Source organism: Tribolium castaneum, chromosome 2, assembly GCF_031307605.1.
Source record: "Tribolium castaneum strain GA2 chromosome 2, icTriCast1.1, whole genome shotgun sequence".
In the NCBI taxonomy this organism is placed as follows: domain Eukaryota; kingdom Metazoa; phylum Arthropoda; class Insecta; order Coleoptera; family Tenebrionidae; genus Tribolium; species Tribolium castaneum.
This window is the reverse complement of record NC_087395.1, coordinates 17,543,396-17,559,185: the sequence shown is the minus strand read 5'-3', so window position 1 is coordinate 17,559,185 and position 15,790 is coordinate 17,543,396. Positions and strand designations below refer to the sequence as shown.

Here is a 15,790-nt window from a genome sequence, read left to right as displayed (position 1 = left end):
AGGTATCTTTTGTGTCGGAGAAAAAGAACGTGATGTGGATTATAATTTTATGCATAAAATCAAACATTTTATCAAATTGTGGAAACGTTAGTCCAGACTAGTGAATAAGGTCACTCCTATCACTTGATGACGAGATAATAAAACTTGCAACAACACTTATAATTAGAATAAGCCGAACGTGATCTTCTTTGCGTAGTTTAATAAAGGTCAATTTAAAAAATGACAATTATTGCAGTCTGTACATCCTATAAAAATATTTCAATGGATTTGAATCAAAGTAAGAGTATTCCGTCGACAAAACTAAAAAAAATAGTTTTACATTTTATAATATGGGGATTTAATTTAATATTGTCATTTTTTAGTACAGTAGACTCCCGTTTATCTATAAGATTTTTTCAATTTCACCGTTTTATCCGGAATTTCTGGATTAAATTAAAGAATTAATTATTCTTATTGATTCACGTACAACTTTTGAAGATATTCCAACTGTCAAGACTGAAGAAGATCGTCATTTTTAAGTTTAAAATTAAATAATTAATTGCTTTTGAAATGTTTTTTTAAAACCTTCGGCTTACCCGGACTTGCGACCAACCACAGTGGCCTCAACCCATATGTTACTCCCGATAATCGAGTGTCTACTGTATTTGGTGTTACGAACTATTTCAGCAACCGTAATTATCGCTGTACAGTTTCATGATTGTTCGTTATTTCCAAGCACGTAGGTATGCCGAAGCTCAAAAATCTTGTAAACTGCAACCTTGATGCACTTTTTATTTCAACACTGATAACGCATGGTAAATAAAATTCGATTCGAAACCTGAAAATATCCTCGTCTTTTATTTTAGCATTATCTTGCGCCGATAACGATAACACGAGAAGGCCAAGGCTGTGTTTTAGTAAATTTCGTGTGTTAGCACACATCGTTATCGCCAGTTTGCAGAGTGAAAGAATGAGACCTATCATCTATGAGCCGGAGTATTGTCCTGGCCATCATGTCCTTGACCGTAGTCTGCTTGTGCCAATGGCCGTAAGAGGCGCTAGAAAAAGCTGTTGCTTGAATTCGCCACCGCTCAACATTCCGATGGACATTCACCTAGCACTCCGGCCTTCCTCCCTTCGAAATGACACGAAGGGCGGTCATTGAGTCCGTTCAAAGGCCCAAGTGCATGAGCAGTTGTGCCAACCGTCATTAAGCGCACTCGGCCTACACCGAATTGGTTTCCCTGGCCAGTGAAAGTAGATGAAAGTGATACGAAACCGCGTTTTTCGCTCGAAAAACAATAGCGCAAAACAAATATTAGATTGTGTTTTTGGGAAGAGTTAGCGTCTGCAGTGTGGAACGAGGTCAATCGCCGGCGTCGGGTCAGGCCGCTGACCTTGGAGGGAGGGTGGCGTCGCTAACGGTGATGTTTCCCCCATTCGAAAAGGGAGACGCCGACGCTATCGATCATCAAGAAACCCCAGCTCACTAAATATAAAACAGAACAACCCCTATTCTGCTTGCCCGCTTCCTACCTATTTTAATTCGGTTCATGCACGATATTTTACTAATTTAGGTTCAAACTGCCGAAACGACTTTGCGCTGCTCGAAAGGTGCGTTCCGGTGCGCACACGCAAAATTAAAGTTCAAGGGTATTGTGCAGGTCAAGGACCATGATCTACGCCGCACCATGTGTGCCTCACTTTAGACAATTTAAATTTATTGGACAAAACGCCCGAATTGGACCGGCGATTGATAATAATTTACAAAATAAGATACATTTGACTTTCATCTGCTTGTCTATTGATTAACACTAATGGAACAAAAAAGGCAATTAAGCAGGCAAAATAGCAAAAAGGTGCGGCATAACATATTTTTAAAATAGATTAAATTACAATATTAATTTGAGCAAAAAACGCCTTCGAGTTTAGTTTCGAGTATTTGGGCGCAGTGTTCTCTTCTTTTTTTTTAATATAAAGGAAACTGCATTGTTTTAACTGATTAAACCGCATTGAACAATTAAAAATTGTTCATAACAATTCATAACAATAAATTTCAAAAAGTTTGATTGTGCTGCTGCCACCTGCCAACGATCACTGTTACTTTTTAGGTACAGAAATCTGTGGCCTAAATTTTTACAAGTTTTAAAAAATAGCAAATAAAAATAATATGTTTTTGCGACAAAACTGCTCAAAATTTAATGCCTCCTGACGGTTTAAACAGAGTACGGATTTACTGCCAGCGGCGGGGCAAAAATGGAAATTGTTAAATAGTTTAATTAATCAAGTTTAGATGTCGCGCTAGTCGCAAAGAAATTTGTAAATTTAAAGAAATCTGTACAGTTACTGGTAAAACTTATTGCTAATGGGAAAGAAAAATGTTTTTATTTATGAACAGTGGATTATTTTGCATTTGTTGCGGTTTTTGGCATGTATGTGTTGTGTTTTTTTGATTAAACGTCTTAATTTTTATTTTGATCTAGTATACAGGGTGTGGATGTATTAGAAATAGGTGTGTAATTTTAACACGTATCAGAGTTCAACATATAAAAGAATTTTTCATTAAAAAATTTGTAAAAAATAACATATTGAAACGGAACAGAACTGGCGAACTTTTGTCGTTGTAATAGAATAAGACACAACAGACAATTTAAACAATTTAAAACACTTATGAAAATTGTTCATAAATTTAAAAATAATACAAAATGTTGTATAAAAAAATTGTTGTATTTGATAAGTTTTGTTACATGGTAGAATTAATACACGTGTTTTTGACACACCTGGTACAATGTAAATTTACAGTAGTAAAGTAGTAAGTAGTAAGTACTACTTACAAATTGATGAGAACTAAATTTTTTTCATAGTCTGCAGCAAAAAAGTTTTATTTTGCAACTTTTACAAGGTGCTACATTTTAAATAACAAGCAAAAACTTTTTATGATTTTTATTGGTTTTTAAAGCCACTAGTATACAGTCTTAGTTGGTTTTAGTATTTTTTATGGTTTTTACGAATTATTACGAATTTACAATTATTTTTATAACTTCTCAAAGCGTAAAAAAGTTGCGTGAAATTACTTTATTTTTCATTTGTCTTAAATAACTATTTACAAAAAATTTTTTTTATAAATTTTTGTTGATTAGCTTGAACAACATTTCGAAATTCCGATTAGGGCACCTAGAACAGTGACAATTTATAATTTTTCTTCGGAAAATTTCGACAGTTAACAATTCAAAAGTTGAAAAAATAACAGCATTTTTGACAAAAATAATTAATTTTAAACTGATTTTGCCAAAATTAAAAAAATGTGGTTCGGCAAATAAAACTCTTAAAAAAAAGTAGTTTTATTCTAATTGGATAATGTTTTTATGTCAAAAATGGCATCATTTTCTACATAATTTAAATTTTATCTTTCTGTTAATTGCTGAGGTAGGATTTATCTAATTGGTGTTGGTATGTTTTAACTTTTAACAGAGATTTAAATTTATCTCTCTGTTAAATACATACAATGTGTTTTTAAATTACTCTTATCTAGTCGTCTGTGAATTAGAAATTAGAAATGCCGCTTTATGGAACTAATGTCAGGCATTTAAACACCTACTACCATTTTCTCCATTCTCTCTCCATTTATTAAGTCTCCAGTTCGGAAATAAGCTTCGACAATAAAAGTGTTTTCTTGTAACAATTTATTTGCATTTTAACGAATTTTTTAAAAATTAAGTAATTGACAATATGTAAATATCACAACTGACAGTTTTGACATTTATTGACAGAGAATTCAATTGAGCAGAGCGGCACAATTTTTTTTACATGTAAACCAGTTTCATAGTTAATTAGATGAGAAACACTGGTCCGTATTTGACAAAATTATAAATAATGTAATTTTCGACCTAATTTAATGATTATGTTTCAAAACGCCGTTTTTGTCATTGTAAGTCTTTCCGGTTTCTTTTCTTTGTTAGAACTGCATTTGAAAAACATATGAGTATTTTTAAAAAGAAATTGTTCAACTTAAATTGACTTTTCTCGTACGTTAATATTTTTTTTCATAAATTTTTATTGGATGAACTCGGTTTTATTTTATTATTTTGTGCTATTGCCAACTGGGACAGATATTTTTTTTATTAAAATGTCTTGCAACAAAGCATGGGTACAAAATCTTTTAACATTTATTTATAGTCTTTTAAATAATTTGGAAAATATAAGTCATGTTTGAATTTCCCACTGGTTAGGTATCGCTTTTTGGTTGAAAATCAGTGTTCTGTTTATGAAAAGTTGGGATTAGTTAAAATGTGGGGCTTTCCTCTGGCAGATGTCGGGGTCATCGCTTTTGGCAGTTGCCTTATTTGGCGTGAAGGTTGGCAACACGCGGCAATCCCGACATTACCGACCGCACGTTCTTCCGCCATATTGAGAAATTTGTGGAAAACATTGTGAGCACGTGGAAAGTGGTGACCACAGTTTTCCCCGTTTTCAATAAAATTGGCAAAACTCATTGCTAAAACTGCGATTCTGATCGCATCTCGAAGTGTTTTCTTCGATTTCCAGCAGCGACAACATCTAATACAACGTGAGTAAACGTTTTTCATTTGACGGATTTGTAGACGTAGAGTGTGGCCGGCTTTCAATATTTTGCAGTTTTTACAAAATTGCTGGCTTTTGCCAGGAGAACTGGCACTGAAGGGAGTAATAACGCGGTATTCGTGTTATGAATCGCAGCTTTTGGCGGAAATTCAGGCACTTGTTTTTATTTACGTGATGTGTGTTAATGCGTTGCGTGTAATTATTATTATTGGCGTGAAAGAACGTCCCTTTTTGGTACGAGGGCAGAATTCGGAATTAACGGAAAAGTTTCTGGCATCGAATGCCGGAAATGATAAACAACAAAAGTAGAAATTCTTATTTTAGGTCAGTCAGTTTTTTTAAGTGGGGTGACCTCAACAGACCGCCAGTCACGAAACATTTAGACGTGGGGGTAGAGAAATGGAGTACAGGAAGAGATCAAACTGGTATTAAAATGTCAAATGCTAAATTAAAATATTAAGAGAATTCCTGACATTGCTTCGAGTAAATCTTTAAACTTGGTTCCAACTCACTGAAGAAGAACCAATTTATGTGGTGCATTGACTTGAAAATCCACTTTTTCTGAACAGTCCCGACCGAAAAAATCGAGCGCTTTAAATGCTCGCCATGGAATGGCACATAAGAAACGCTCATTTGAAAAATAATTAATTCCAATCACCGGTTGATTAAAATCCATTGTTTCTGCATCATTTGACTATAATTTATAAAACATCGGCGATAAATCTGCAAGAAATTGCATCGGACTTTCATTTTAATTGCGATTTTCCCAAAGCGACCATTTCACCCCGTCCAACGTGACATAATTCGGTGAAACTAGATTTTTTTGCTCGATTAAGAAACGTGTTGCTCCGTCACGCCTAAAAGAAGAAAGTAAAACAAGTCCAGGTTTTTTTCCTTGCATTTCAGAAATAAAAAATGCAGTCCTTGTTATGCGGGCCGAAATGTCGAGCACGGTCATTCAACCGCCACAACGGCGCAAAATTGCAAATTGTCCCAAAATGTGGTGGTTCCCGCCGGGGATTTTCAGGGTTCATTCGGCCTTCATCCTAGGACGCGCATGCGTTTGTTAACCGAATGAGTGAAGGCAATAGCCACGTGGTAACGTTAACCGGTGAGGAATTACAGCTCGTGTGATTGTGTTCAATATTGCGGACGGCCACGTTTCTCACGAAGTGTTGTTGAGTTTTGTGCGAAAAAATTAAAAAAATTGCGAGAAATTTACTACGAAAATTGGCACAATGGTAAGGATCGTCCAAAGTTTTATTTTCAAAATTGTACCATATTTTTATTTTTGTTGACATTACAGTTCCGATTTTTTTTATTTGGTTTTGGGTAAAATTAATCAGGGGACGGTTCATTTTTGAAAATTATTTTTGTGTCATAGGTTTTTCGATGAAATATTCAGAAACGGGGCGATTTGGAATTAGCAATTAACTCGACGACCTTAACATTAGTTTTCAGACATTCTTTCGCGAGTAAAATTGATATTATTACCTTGTTTCTGGTCCCGTATTACTTTCCATTTCGTAATCAAATATTTGACATTTTGTAACCGGTGGTTACGTGGTAGTGGCAGGCCCTCAAATTTTGGAAATTTTCGTTTTAGATTAAAAGAAATAATCAAGAGAATGGGAAATAGGAAAAATTAATTGAAACCATAGTTTAAATAAAGTCATGGAAATCGAAAGTAAATATAAGTTGTCGATGATTTCTCCTGAGTCGTATTCACGTTATCAATTATTATTCTTTGAATTTTTTTTTTAATTATGATTTATGTTGCGACTTAACGGGTGGGCTAATAAAACTATCTGGATTTTTTAAATCCAGTCCAGTTTAATGGACGGGACACTTTGCAAAAAGTTTTAGATTTTATTTTCAGTTATTTACTGTTAGAGTCACATATGTAAAATTTGAAATACGAACAGGAAAAAAATACAAATTGATGACGGACGGGACACAAAAAAGACTTTGCATTTTATTGTTAAACATTCATAACATTCTGCTAATTTAAAAGGCAGTATTTCCAACAATTATTTTTGACGTAAAAGGTGGAACTTTGTGAATCTTTTAAAACCACAGAACCGAATAAGAAGGCAATGTGTAACGACTTCTAATTTCAAAAAAATCCTGTGTATGAAAAAATTTATTCAGATAAATTTTGTTTATTAAAGACTTTAGCAATTTTAAAATTAGATGGTAGGTATTATAAATTATTTGTCTTGTTTATTTCTTAAAAAATAAGAAAAAGCTCCATAACTTGTATATTATTAAATATACTGACTTTTTCTTTTTTCTAGATTGTAGCTGCATGTTTATACAATATTGCAGCATATATCAATATTAAAAAAACACTAAAGTTTTGTTTTTTCAAATGGAACACTCTAAATTTTATTGCATTTTTGGACGTAGCTTTTAATGCTGATAAACTTGTATTGGTCGATTCAGCGTAGTTTTTGAAATAACTTGATTTTTTTGACAAAAACTAAGAATCTCAGAAAAATAGAACTTTTACCACCTTAAGAAAGGAGGTTCAAACTTAAAGGGTATATTATTCTTATTAGCTTACTGCATTCAAGAAAATAAAAAATGAAGAGGTTTGTTGCAAGTTGAATAACAAAATTTTAAATGTAATACATAACAATTTTTTATTTTTGCATCTAAAAGACCTTTGAATTGTCGTTTTAAAAATATTAACAGTTAAGTGTCTTTTGCTGATTATTCAAAAGGTGTATAACATTAAACATTAAAAAAATGTGTTTTTATCAAAAAAAAAAAACAAAAACTAAGCCGAATCGACCAATACAAGTTTAGATTAATATTATCAGTGTTAAAAGCTACGTCTAAAAATGCAATAAAATTTAGGGTGTTTCATTAAAAAAACATAGCTTTAGTGTTTTTTTAATATTGGAACAGCCTGTGTATATACCGCAGTATGTTAGAAACCTGCAGCAGGAACGCAGCTGTAATCTAGAAAAAGAAAAATTCAATATCTTGAATAATAAACAAGTTATGGAGCTTTTTCGGATCGTTGTGACAGCCTTTATGTTTGCAAATACGGACGGGACCACAAAATATACGAAGATAAAAAAGTATTTAATATTACTAATCAATTTACTCCTAAACTACCAGAAACTAGAACAAAAAAAAAACTATTTTGTTTCAAAATACAGTAAACACAAACTGAATCGTGCATTTTGAAATTTTACATAATTATTTTGAAATTTTTGATGTCGGTCTGCATTATTTCTGTAATAGCTGATAATTTTTTTTAACCTATGGACATCTATTTGGTGACAACTAACTCTGCCGTGCTAGGCGGAATGGTTCTATTTCCTCAAATGTTGTTTAAACGTGTTTTTTTCTTAGAAAGCATCATTTTCAGCTTTTTTTTTTGAAAGCTCAACTATCTTAACTATTAACTGTAGTCGTGGATCATCGTTTCAAGTAGACTGCTTAGTATGAAGTCTTGCTTTAAATAACAGATAATAATTACAGATCGGTTTTTTTCAGGTTAGCATGTGACCACAGATTTTTAGATGTAGCTTCTAGTTTCTATTCTACAATAATTTCATCAAAATACACTAGAAATCTTTAAATAATCGCGTGAAATATTGAATATAGACTAAAATCATAAATCTTATAACAATGCAGCTTAGGACAGAAGATGAGAAGGAAACCCTAATTTATATTTTACAGCTGATTGATCATTTTCTATCCTAAGCTATATTGTTGTAAGAATTACTATTTTAGTCAACATTCACAATAATTTCTGTACCATTAAGATATTCGAAAATGATTAGTCATTTAGTATTTTTCCTAAATTCACTATGTGTTTTATTTTAATCGTATTTTTAAGTATTTGACTTTTATTGTATTCTGGATGGTTTTCAATTTTTCATACAGTGTTTAGGGTCTTGGAGTTCAAAAATTTACCTGGTATTAGAATAATTATTAGTAATAAGAATATTATTTAATTCTGAACTATTAGTAGTACAAGGTTTGAGGGTCACTGAGCTGGTCACTGGAATGATTTTTCTGTTCAGATAATATTTTATTGTTGCCAAAAACAATATATGAGAATGAAAAAGGTCACTTTGCAGTTTAGATACTGACATTTAATTTGTCTTTATTTTAATTTTGATCAAAATTTAAATTTGAAGGTCATCTGTTTGATCTCTTTCAGCGAAATCTTTTTTAACAAGTTTTGTGGCATTTTTTCACCAAATTTATGTACAGGACCAAAAGTATTATAAATAATAAATTGGTTATTGTCATGATTAGGACCTGCAAGTGACGCAGTATCAATTAAAACAAAACGTGTTAGGTCTTCTAGTAGAAGGTTTTTTTATTACCGAATTAAATTTTCAAACCATAAAGTTACAGACGTCTGAAATTTTCAATGCTAAAATGTTATGTCGCTAGTTTTTTTGTAGATATTTACATAGTTGGTTCTATTCCAACGAATATACGCATATTTTTCCTGTATAATGTAACTATGTTAGTAAATTCATGTACAAAATTATTATTACTATAAAAAATAACTCTAAATAATATCCTATACAAGAAAACAGATACTTTTTTATCCCACCCGTTATGTGATACGATATGAATTTCAGAACATTTTTTCATCAGTGAATAATGAAAATTTAAACATTTTTAGGCCCTATATTTTAAAATAATCATGAATTTCAATGTCATCTGCAACCGGAAACACTTCCTGTTTTTTACATGCACTTTTAAATCGAACATTTCACTTTTATATACATATTTTAATTACTTAAAAAAATGTAATTGTGGCGCTGGATAAAACTACTACGCAGAAATGACTATATTTAACTGTGTTTAACGAGCTTTTAAGCAGATAAAAAATATTCGAAAAATAAAATTTTTATTTTAATGATAAAGTTATCGTATACTTTTGTAATAGGCTGACGACAATTTCGCTTCAAATAAACCATAGCTACGAATTTTTTAAGTTTTCGAATTTCGTTTTCATCCCCAATATGTATACAGTGTGTTTTTAATAGTTGTGCAAAATTGTAAGATACTACAGGTCGAGAGAAGTCGAAATAATTCAACTTGCCTTATTCGATGTTTATAGTGTCTGAAGTGAAGGTGGCACCCTTTACATGTCAGCACTATAAATCGTGCTAAGCTGTGTTATTTTGATGTCTTTGGGTCAGTGCTACTTAAAATTTCTGCACAAGTTTTAAAATCTCACTGCATGAGTGCAGTATCACAGGAGAGATTGTTGCAGAACCGTTTGTTTGGTGAAGGGGTCAATCGTGGATCGATCAAGATATGGCCCCGTCCCATTCGCGCCAAGTGCTGATTTGGAGTATCCCCGCGCTCGCCGTCATTTTCAGTTATTTCTGGTACAGACGGAAGAGACACGAGTCGAAAACTGACCCCGGTGACAAATTGCAATCTGCACCCGAATCGCAACAATCGACAAAAACCGAAACCGAAAGTGTCACAACAAACCGAAGGTTCTCTCGTTCGCTGTCAGGCGTTGATTCCGCCCCCATCGATATTGTTATCCCGCCCAAACTTAAAGCTATCAAATCAAACCCTGTTGTTATTTCCGACGAAGACTTAGACTTAGAAATTGAAAAAATTAAATCGATGAGATACGGCGGCTCGATTGACATGAGAAAATCAAATAATTCCAGTGAATCATCGTCCGCTAGTAAACACACGCCGGTTAAGAAGGCATCCTTTGACATGGCACAGAAGGTCGACGAGGAAAAGCCGCTCTCCGGCACGACGGAAAATGCTAAAGTCGATAAGACGATCTCAAATAATAATGAGGTGCAAAGGCAAAACAGCGAAAGGGATTCGGCGAATCATAGTCCGGCGGATGTTATGCTGGCTAGTCCGTCCCTTAGCAGCATCTCCGATAATCACAGCGAGGTAAGCTCGAAGGAAAGTGCACATTTTGAAAGCATATTTCCGCAGTTAGCGACAAGTCTGTCGCTGAATACATGCAATTTGATAAGCAAAATATTTGTAAAGACGTTAACATGTTTGTATTTTTATCATTCCGAGCCATAAACAACGAATATTAGGTTCTGCTGTGCATATAACAAGCTAAGTAGCTTATGTGCTTAAGCCACAATTAGATCAATAAAATTATGAAAAAATTATCCACTTATAGGATTAGGGTGTCTGTTCGATGGCTGTCCACGACTTTTGAATAAACCCTGTTTGTTGCTTGTTGCAATTATTTTAAAATAGTGACCCTAATAAGTGGAACATCTAATTTCAGATTAGATTGTTATTGTTGATTAGTTGATTATCTGTTATCTTATTTTAAGAAATAAGATTTTTGTTATTTTATTACACAATACGTTTCAGTAATAAGTTTTTATACTTACGTCAGACCCGTAATACTAATACATATTTGTCCATTAAGAATGTAAGAGTTTAGTCCGAACGATTAGCATGGTTTTTAATTATTCATTGGCCTTGACTTAACGAGATTCGTGTTAATTCTTAGATTTGTGTCTAATTCTTAAAGCCTTTAATTCTGAAACTAAATATGAAAAACAAGTACATAATTCGGTGACTGAGATAACAGAGATAAGAAATTTTATTGAGTAAATTTTATGCACCAGCCTTTTGTTTAAAGTCGTTTTATGTTGTTGTTTTCAAAGGTCATAAAAACGCAACAGTGAAAATTGATTTTGGATTGTTAAGTTTCCATTTCGAGAAAAAATCGAACAATCAGCTGTGAATTACTATCACATAATCAGATTAAAGTATTACTGCATCGATAAAATGCCGATTTACCGATAAACCATGAAAACAATGGAAAATTCATACAGAAATATTTTAAAGTAGGTGCCGTATCCTGTTTTCATCGAATCACTTTAATGCAAACAGAGTGTCACATGGACAAGATAAATGTAAGCGTTGTATCCGATTATTTGTAGTGAAAAACAAATAAAAAATATTTTTTTTATTAAAAGCTTTCATTTAAAAGATGCACTAAAAAAGAGAGGAGAATATTTTTACTTACAAGTTAGGATTCTAATACGAATGCGAGCGAAAACACAAGCTTAAAGTTCGAGGGCTGTCGTTATGCAACAAGCGTGTGCGAGTTGCGTACCTAAACACCCGAGAACTTTAAGCGTTTTCGCATAAATTGTTTGTTGTTAAAACACGTTGCTATGGGAAGCGTGTTTTAAAATAGTGTTTGTAATCTAGGATTCAGATATTATAAAGAAGGCTTAAAGTGTTACCAACAAAAAAATTATAAAAGGTTTGAGAACAATGGTCATTTCAAGAAAGTAATTCTGTAATTCCGTATTGTTCTGACCATTCCGAAAGTTTTATAAATTAGAGAATTCTAACTTGTTAGCTAAAATATATTCCTCTAGTAGAAAAATATTATTTTTTACTTTTTAGTGTCTTTTAAATCAAAGTTTTTTTTGTAAAAAACCATTTTTTTTAATTTTTACTTTTTAGTCTACTTATTCTAATTTTTTTTTTCTGAGATTTTGTTTCGCTTCATTATTGTTGATTTGTACAAACTTGTTTAGCGATATGTGATAGAAAACAGGTGTTAGTATTTGACAGCACAACTTAACCTCTGTTCTGGTGTTTATCGTCCAAGATCAATGAATTAAAAAAAATCAGCGACATTTTTTGAAACGAAACAATGAAAATTATGTATAGATACAGTTAAATATTTTCAGAACGATTTAACAGAAACCCTTGAAATTTGGGAAACAATAAAAAGTGTTTAAATTCTATCATCTGGAAAAAAATTATTTTGAAAATACAAGGCTTATACAATTTTTTTAATGGCACGAAGGGTCAAATTTAATCATTTTTAAAAGAGTATTTTTTCTGAATTCAATGATGTTTCATAATACCCACCTTTACTTTTATTAAAAGGTAAAAAAATTAAACTTAAAAATTTTCTGGAATAGTAAAATTAAGTTAGCTTTGAAAATACTGTTATTAGCGATATCTGTCACTCGTATATTAGCCAAAAATTAAACTTGGGTCCAATAATTAGTTTAATAATGGTACATTTAAGTAAAACTGAGCGAAAAAATCTCATGTTGATCACCTTTTGTAGCATAAAAATCAAGTATTTCGTGTTTAATTTTTTTTTAATTAAAACGTGTTCTTTTTCAGTCGGAAGTGTTCTTTTCACAACTTTTTTTAGCTTTTACTTATTTTTTGGTCAGTGTTTAAACAGCAAAGGCCTAACGATAGATAAAGACAACATTTTCAAGGCTAACAAAATTTTACATTTTTCAAAATTTTCATGTTTCGATTAAATTAAGGTATGCATGTGTTCCACCATAGAAACTCAGAAAAAAATCCTCTTCTCAAAAATATTAAATTTGATCCTTGTTGCTATTTAAATAAAAATCAAGTTAGCCTTGTATCCGAAGAACAAATGTAGAAAGAAATTTAATAAATATCTGAAGCGATATAATTTATACTCTTTAGCATACATCAAATTTCAATAAGTTTTGATGAATAGTTTTTATAATATTTAACTGTATCCATACTTTTTAGCGACCCTGTATATCTAGAAGAGAGTGAATAGTGCACCTTTTTACACACAAACCGTAACGTTATAGTGCCCAATATACCGTGTATTAGCTGTCTCAAAACTAAAATCACCAACGTGGCATTTTATCAAATTAATGTAACATTAGCGTTTTTATAGTTTTGAAACATATTGTATAAGATACAAACCTAATCTAAAACTTTAACATCCCATTTAACCCCCTTATGGAGTAATTAACTACACAAGATTGCACTGTTACGCAGATTACGTAAGTATGCAAAATTTCAATTCATTCGGACAACAGGAACCCTTTCAAATTTGGCTCTGAAACAGACAGACAGACAACAAAGCAAGTTAAATACTACACATTTTTTCAAATTTATGTTTTCCACTTGTAATCCGAGCAACTTTTTTAATTATGTAGCACGTGGCAATTAAAAAACAATACACAAATTACGAAATGAAATGGTAATGATTTTAAAATGTGCATCTAAATTAACTTGATTAATTTTAATTATACCGAAAGTAAATTGTTGAGCCGCTCATTTATGCTCGTGAACAGGGTTCCAACGATAGCGGAAAAGGGGGCAGCGAAGTGGTGACACCTCCGCCGTCCCGATCTCTGGTCAACGAGAGCACCGCCTTAAACATTTACGAGTTCATCATTCCACAATCGTTGGTTGGTAAACTAATCGGCAAACATGGCAGTTCCGTTTCAAACATCAAAGACAAGACCGGTGCCCAAGTACTGGTCAGAAAGCACCCAACAAACAATAAATTAAAAGTGTGCTCGATCGAAGGCACTCGTACCGAGATCGACAGCGCTTTGAAACTCATACGAGATAAATTTCCATTGAAACGGTTCCCGGAAGTCACCCTTGAGCAAGTCTCGTTCCTTCCAGAAGTGTCGCCTGTTTCGCTGGTTCCGGACCACTTGCATGTAACTAAAAACAGTGGGATTAACCAACGGACTAAATGATTATTTTCAGTTGAAACTGATCGAGGGTATTAATAATGATACGATTGTTAGTTGTGTAGTTGCGCCAAATCACTTGTTCTTACAACAACCAGCACATCCGTCGTTCCCCAACCTTAATATTCTCACCGGTTATATGAACGTTTGTTACTCGGAGGCGGACTCGCCAATGCTGCCGACGCCTATTCCAGGTATTTGCACATTTTTGGGAGTGGTGGAGAGTTTGTAATTTTTGTTTTAGAAAACACGATCTGTGCCGCATTTTCTGAGGACAGTTGGTACAGAGCAGTCGTCCTGTCGACGGATGCGGAAAGTGCAACTGCTTATGTTAAGTTCTTAGATTTTGGCGGTTATTCGTACATCGAAATTTCGAAGTTGAGGCAAATCCGGGGCGATTTCATGTCGTTACCGTTTCAAGCGGCGGAATGTTTCTTAGCGAACGTTAAACCGCTCGAAGGTACTTTGCCTCTCATTTGCATGATAATTGGTTAATTTTTTGCTTGGCAGAGACGGGCTGGCGCGATGAGGCGTTCAGTGCAGTTGTAGAAATGACAAAGGGGGCGATCATCTACACCCAAATAGTTGATTACACTGAGGAAGGTATTCCTTTGGTTTATTGCTATTTAATTTTAGGTCCAAGGGTAGGTAGAGCGGTGAATTTGGATTTTGTGTTTACTTGTGTTTATTTTCAGCAAGTAGTATTTTTAAATCAGGAATTAGTGAATCAAGGACACGCCGAATGGTTAAATTGCGGGGAGGAAGCCGCAGGTGTTACCGTGGCGTAATATGTAAAGTAATTTTTTTGTTAAATAGTCACTTGATTGGATCAAGCTTTTGTTGAACGTGAATATTATCTAGTGTAGTTAGCTGATTTTTGGAAAAGCGTGTTTTTATGAATGATATTGTTGGAGAACATTTTTACATAACTTAGGTTGTAGTTTGTTGCTTTATACCAGTTTGAAGCGTTCGGTCGTTTCGTACATTTATTTACAAGAACTTGTTTATTTTTTTAAATTATTGTGATGTTTTGTTTTATTGACTGCTCTATTTTCAGTACTAACCTTAATTGTTTGTGCTCAATTACTAATTTAAATTTAGTGTATTGCGCTATCGTTTACGTGGTAGTTTAGTGTCATTATTTAAACTGTACATAAAGAATTGTATTTTTTGATAATGTTAATCTAGCTTTTGTGTATATTTTTGGGGAGCAACTAGGTGACTGTAGGATGATCAATCCATTTATCTTGTATACATGTTCCTATTATTATTATTGTTTCTACCAATGGTTTTGGTGTTTCCATTCTAAGTTTATTTTAAAACGAACTGGTTTTTCGTACATTTGCACTGTTTTCACACAGCAAACGTATTCGTTATTTTTAAGGATTGATGATTCTTTTTTCTAGTTTCGTATTTATGAAATATTTGTACATAGTATCTCTTGTACTTTTTTTCTTTTCGGAAGTAAAATATAACAGATTTTTTTCATTGTGACAGTTTACTTTTATTTTGTGAATGAAGGGTTAAAAAGCGCCGAATTTCAGCCATTGTCTTGGTGTTTTACAGCTGTTGTAAGTAACATTTTTGGAAAGTTATTTACAGGAAACGTTCTCCTACTCGGGCTGTAGGCGAGAAAGTGTTTTAAAATGCAATCAGTGCTTTATTTAATTCAGAAAAAAATCTGAAAACTAAAAAAAATTGTGTTTTTTGAAAATTATTTCCCT

The 15,790-nt window shown here is 32.9% G+C and overlaps 1 protein-coding gene across 2 annotated transcripts; it reads left to right on the top strand.

Moving 5' to 3' along the window:
* The first annotated feature begins 4,352 nt into the window (after positions 1-4,352).
* On the top strand, positions 4,353-15,560 carry spoon (spoonbill). 2 transcript variants are annotated; one of them, XM_008199619.3, is made up of 7 exons: positions 4,353-4,546; positions 9,818-10,473; positions 13,656-14,033; positions 14,083-14,260; positions 14,311-14,526; positions 14,577-14,710; positions 14,762-15,560. In XM_008199619.3, exons 2-7 carry the CDS (start codon positions 9,862-9,864, stop codon positions 14,852-14,854), a joined length of 1,611 nt encoding a protein of 536 aa, XP_008197841.2. In that variant the 5' UTR covers positions 4,353-4,546; positions 9,818-9,861; the 3' UTR covers positions 14,855-15,560. The 2 variants fall into 2 exon arrangements, with proteins under 2 accessions (XP_008197841.2, XP_971237.2); XM_966144.5 differs by lacking the exon at positions 4,353-4,546 and adding an exon at positions 5,645-5,801.
* The last annotated feature ends 230 nt before the right edge of the window (positions 15,561-15,790 follow it).